Raw genomic sequence first — 6000 nt, 5'->3', positions numbered from 1 at the left:
GTGTATTCGCAGAAATGCAATTTGCTTGGATCCACGTCTAAATCCTGAGCCAGCATGCCACCACAGATGCTAAAAAGGTTGCTTGAATTGCAGATCATTGCCTGCACTCTTCTGCTCCTGCCAGCAACCACTTGGCTTGAAATTAGATTTACATAATTTGTCTCAGAGCGCACTCAGTCCGAGCACTTGACCTTAGGATGGGTGGCTTGCTTGCTACCATCTGAGTTCAGAATAATAGTTTGTTTTCTTTCTCTACTTCAAAGATTTGTTATACACAATGGCCTCATTCCAATGGCAAAGAAGATGCAGATGTGAGTCTGATTGGTGATTAAAACCCACTACACGGGTTAACAAAAAAGCATGTCGCCTCTGGAAAATTCAATGCTCAAAATGTAGTAGAGCCACTATTGATTGCAGATAGTAGTCTTTAAAATAATAGTTCTCCTGAGGCCAGTTAAGCTGTTCAATGTCAACAGGAAGATATTTGGTGATGCGAGCAGGAAAAAGATTTTACAATAATGTTTACTCTGCAGTCTGTTTCTTCAAATATAAGCAATAATTTATTTTTTCATCTTCACAATAACCACATTTACCTGACTACAGCATCGATTCCGCTAGAGTACGAGTCACTCATCCACCTACACTTTACTTGGACAATACACTTTTTTTTAATTTACAGTCTCATTGTACAATACATGGCTGAACAAATGTGAAAGTTAAAAGCTTGGATGTTAATAGTTTATGCTCCACTTGGCAGCAGAGAAAGTAAAGTTATGCAAAATGCTAGCACCGCAATGCATGTGGACAAGTATGCAAAGCTATTGGAATTTGGCATTATAATTATAGTTTTAATAACACAAACATACATTACAAAAGAAACCTGGATAATGATTAATGGACTTGTAAGAAAGTCAGACTCTTAACTTACATGGGCATAATATCATATGAAATATGGCTCTTTGTTTTACAAATAACAGGACTGAAGATCATGGGGAAGATGACAGGAAGTTGCAACCTACAGACAAAGGTACCACAAATCGTAATACATTTTGTAAAAGTGATCGGTAACTGCTTGTAAAAACCGTAATCAGATTAGAAGCAGTTCTTAGATAGGAAAAAAGTGACATGCCACATTTAACGAGGCAATTGTATTCTACCACAAATCGGTAGTGTACTTTATTATTTTGTTTTAAAAAAAGTCCCTTTCACACAGTAGTAACTGACAGGAAGGAATTGTAGATTCTCGTGCCATCTGGGGACTTGGCACCATGTGTCATGAGTTCTTGGATTGTCATCCAGTTGTCAAAGATTTTCTTGTTGCGCTTCCTCATCATTTTTCTGTGGCTCAGTTCGATAATGTTGACCTCCTTTTTGCCCTCACCGCCGCTCTGGGGGTTCTCCCTGAGGCACTCCAGGCGGCTGCGCATCATGAACTCTCTGCGCCGTCGCTGCTCCTTGGCCCGCACGACGTGTTGCTTGCGCTCCTCCTTGCTCCAGTAGCGGCCCGTCTTCATCTCGCTTACGGCGTCATCATCTGTGGTCATGCCGCAGCGCTCCTCCTTGATCTTCATGGCACGCTCCTTGAGCAGGCGGTCACGCACTGGGCGCTTGGTGATGTAGCGAGTGCCATCACTGCGGATCTTGACCTTCCACTCGGCCTTGGAGTCCGCTGTGGCCTTGTGGGCATCCTTGCACATGCTCACCAAGCTCAGCTGGCTGTTGGCATACTCGACCGCTGACTTTTGCTGGATGAGCTGCATGTAGCTTTGGTAGTGCCGCGCGTGCGCAGGGATGTTGACATGTCGGTAGGGCGAGCTGTGATAGGCTGACAGGTAGGGCACGTGCTCACCACCCTCGCCGGATTTGCTCCCCTCTGTCACATGTTCCGTGTCGTCACCAGGCACGGCTGTTTCCGGTGTCTCTGAGGAGCTGCTGACGGTGGGGCTGGCCTCCGCACTGATGCGCCTGGGTGACGGCGATGACGGCGAGGCTACGGCAGCAGCCTGGACAGCTTCGATGGAGCTCCTCAGGTTCCTTTTGTTGGTGATGCTGACAATTCGCTGCAGTGAGCCGTCAGGCGAGCGGTCCACAGTCAGGGGGGTGCTGCGGCAGCTCTCAGCTGTGTTGTAGGCACTGGAGCTGTCCTTGTCTGACTTCTCCGGGTGCTCCATGATGTCGGCCAGTTTTTTCCCCCTGGGCGAGTCGATGCTGGTGTTGTAGTTCCCGAATCCACTGCCGTGGATCGACCACACGTCGCCGTATTCCTCCCTCACCGTCTGCAGCTGGTGGGCCTGCATGATGTTCTGGCACTCCAACTCGATATTCCTTAGCTCCTCATTGAGCATCTCCAGCTCCCGGTCCACCACCTCTTGCTGCCTCCTGCCACACTGGATTGTGCTGGTGGAGTAGTAGAGGTCAAACTGGCTTCGATTGCTCATCTTGCACTTGAGCTCCAGGAGCTCCTTGAACCGCTCGCATTCTTCATCCTGGGTGCCCACAAAATCAGAGTCATTGTATTCCCCCGAGATGAAGCTCTCGTTGCACTGGATCTCACTGCTGCCCAGGGTATCCTGGCTGTAGCCCAGGTCCCCCTGACTTTGCAGCGAGGTGCTGTTCTGCTCCTCTCCAAGGATCTCCTGTTCCGAACTCTCATCATTCCTCACACTGTCGTCTGTGCGGCCGAGCCCGCTGTCCTTCTCGTGGTTATTTGAAGAGGTAGTTGCAGTATCGGTCGTCCCACCATCTTCTTCATGTTTTTTCTGTGTTGATTGAAAATAAGTTAGTTCGGGTGCAGAATGGCCTGGATAATCAGGTTATAATACATTTTAAATCAAAATCATACTCACAAAATCCCAAACAAATTAGCATATGGTGTGATCAACAGTGTAGAACAATGGTTGTCGACTATTTACAATCTATATCAATGAATTTGATGCAGGGATAGAGAGCACTCTAGGTAGATTTACATTGTCACTAAAATAGGTGGGAAATTAAAATGTAACCGGAAAGTTTAGGTGAATGAGTCAAATTTGGCAGATGAAGTTGAAGTAGGTAAGTGTGAGATTATCCATTTAGGTTGTAAGAATACAAAGGCACTGTATTATCTTAATGCACAGAAATTTCAGGGTGTTTTGGAATGAAAAGGATCTGGGTATCTTGTGCATGAATCACAAACTAGTGAGCAGGTAATAAAGACAAATTCAAGTTTGGCATTTATTGCTCATGGAAATAGAGAACAGTCATTGTAACTGTACAAGGCACTGGTCACACTCAACCTGGAGTATTGTGTACACTTTTGGTCCATTTACTTGAGGAGGAATGTAGTAATGTTGGAGGTAGTTCAGAGGAGGCTGTCTAGATTGGTCTCATGAGGAGGAGTTTGTCTTGTGAAGAGATTCAGTAGTTTAGGCCTATACTCTCTCGAGTTTAGAAGAATGACATCAAATGGAGGTTTTCCAAAAAATTATGCTAAAGGATATGCGTAAAGTAGACCGAGGCTATTCCCTTGGAGCAAAGATCAGTTTTAGGATAAGGAGCAGCAAATTTAAAACAGATAAGGAGAAATCACTTATCTTAAAGGATCCAAGAATCTGCAAAATTCACTAATCAGAATTAATGGATGCTGGGTAATTGAGAAAAATGAGGAGAGAGACACACAGATTGTTAATTAACAATGAGTTGAAGGGTTATGGAGAGTGGGCAAAAAAAGTGGGGTCGAGTCTGAGAAGAGATCAGCAATGGTTGTATCAAATGGTAGAAGCAGGCTTGAGTGGCTGGAATGCCTTCTCCGGCTCTAAGTTCTTTTTAGTTCTTATTGAAAACTGCAATTGTTAGAGGGATCAGCATGGTTAATGCAGACAGGGTAGTCCCTTGTGGGTGAGTTTATGAGCAGAGGGAATAATATCAGAGCAAAGAGTCACCCATTTAAAACAGAAGAGGAATTCTTTGCCTCAAGAGAGTGCAGAATTCTTCACTGCAGAGGGCTTTCAATGCTGAATCATTTCTTTGTTTGAAAGTTGAGTGACAGATTCCTACTCGGGAAGAAATCAAGTGTTATGGGGATGAGGCAGGAAAGAGAAGTCGAAGATCGTCAGATGTGCCAAGATCTTATTGAATAGCAATGAAGACTTGACGGGCAAAATGCCTACTTTTGCTCCAAAGCCTGTTCAAGTGCTTGCTAAATGTAGCAGATGTTGATAACTTGGGAGCATTAAGCATCTGCCTTGTACACCATAGTTCCTTGAAGCAGCAATCTCAAGAGTATTTGCATTAATACAGTGGTTCATCACACATCAAAGAACCCTAATGCCATTCACAGTTAATGCTGAACCTGCCCATTCCTCTGTCTGATCATAAATCCTTTCAATGGTTGGACGTCTGTCCCCTGGTAACAGAATCTTCTGCAACTGCAAACATTTCAGCAGGAAAATTTTCATGTTCTCAATTACATTTGTGGCCTTTATCTACGAGCTGTGACAGCCAAAGTTTTTGGATGAATTTTTATCAACGAGGAAGACTTGAATAGGGTAAAGATGGACAAGTGAACGAGGCAACTATTTGGGAGATGGAATTTTTCCCAATGGAAGTAAGAAGGATGCAGAATAAATCAAAGAAACAAGTAAACCTTTAAAGGAAACAGTAAATTTTTAAAAAGGTGCAGCAGAGAGAAATCTTGTTTCTGGATTAGTGGTGCTGGAAGAGCACAGCAGTTCAGGCAGCATCCAAGGAGCAGAAAAATCGACGTTTCGGGCAAAAGCCCTTCATCAGGAATAAAGCCTGATGAAGGGCTTTTGCTCAAAACGTCGATTTTATTGCTCCTCGGATGCTGCCTAAACCGCTGTGCTCTTCCAGCACCACTAATCCAGAATCTGGTTTCCAGCATCTGCAGTCATTGTTTTTACCTAGAGAGAAATCTTGTGCTGTCTGTGCAAGTCTTAACAGCAAAGGGAAGAATAAGTAAGACCGTAATGTAATCTCAGGATAATTGATTTAATCAATGCAAATATGAAGCAACAATGAATCATTAATGTCATTCAGTTATTCCAGGCCTACTCTGAGAAGATATTAATGTAGGTGCAGGGATTTACTGGAAAGGTACTTGTACTTGTGATGAGGGGCTTCAGTTAAGTGAAGACAGCAGGAAAGTTGGCAACAGAAACAGAAATTGCTGGAAAGACTGAGCCGGTCTGGCAGCATCTGTGGAGAGAAACCAGAGTTAATGTTTTGGGTCCACTGACCCTTCAACAGAACAAAAAGTTGGGATGGTTTTCCTTAAATCAGGGAAGGTTAGTGGGAAATTTAGTGGTGGCGAAACAGCTGTGGAATGATCAAATGATGATCATATGATCATCAGAGAAGTGAACTGGTTTTAGCTGACTGAAGGGCTTTACTAATGCTCAGGTCAAATAGGGATCACTGCCAGTTAGAAAAATCCAGTGCCAGTTAGAAGTGAGACCATTGGGATGTATGGAATATGAGAACAATTGTGGACATCAGATTACTGGCTTCCTGGTTCATTCTCAATATGGTCAAGTTTGGCACCAGTCCGAACAACATAATGATAAGCAATGGATGAACTGATTCCATTTGATAATCCAGTGTTTGGCAACTATTAGCTAATGGCAGTGGGTAATCTGCTACCTACAGGACTATTCCTTGCTTGAGCACTCTTGTCTATTACAGGTTGAAAAGCTTAAATCAAAGCTTTGCTGCTGATATATTAGGAAATTGGGGAGAATTTTATGGCAGTATGGTAGTAAGGTCTTAACAAATTAAGTGTGACAGTCTCAAGCTGGATATTAAGAACTGGACTCCTGACATTCACCTTTAACACAGACACAAATTCAGAGTCCAAAAGGGGTTGGGCAGTAAATACAAACGCCACATTGAAGTGTGGATGACTCCCGAGTTATGGATTGAAGAATACAGAATGGGGTGACTCTAGTTAGTATGGGTAAAGGGTGGGAGCATTGAGACTGTATTTGTTCCTTTCCCAGAATG

The 6000-nt window shown here is 43.8% G+C and overlaps 1 protein-coding gene across 4 annotated transcripts in view; it reads right to left on the bottom strand.

The window, feature by feature from the left end:
* Nucleotides 1-541: 541 nt before the first annotated feature.
* Nucleotides 542-6000, bottom strand: part of pdzrn4 (PDZ domain containing ring finger 4) — a 478752-nt gene continuing 473293 nt past the window's right edge. For all 4 annotated transcript variants that reach the window (XM_043709044.1, XM_043709045.1, XM_043709046.1 and 1 more), the window contains one exon: nucleotides 542-2759. In XM_043709044.1, coding sequence (XP_043564979.1) covers nucleotides 1206-2759 — 1554 coding nt within the window. In that variant the 3' untranslated portion in view covers nucleotides 542-1205. The remainder of the gene's footprint in view (nucleotides 2760-6000) is intronic.

The sequence above is a fragment of the Chiloscyllium plagiosum genome, chromosome 19, assembly GCF_004010195.1.
Source record: "Chiloscyllium plagiosum isolate BGI_BamShark_2017 chromosome 19, ASM401019v2, whole genome shotgun sequence".
Classification (NCBI taxonomy): Eukaryota; Metazoa; Chordata; class Chondrichthyes; order Orectolobiformes; family Hemiscylliidae; genus Chiloscyllium; species Chiloscyllium plagiosum.
The sequence above is the reverse complement of the archived record's forward strand: the minus strand, read 5'-3'. Positions and strand labels throughout refer to the sequence as shown.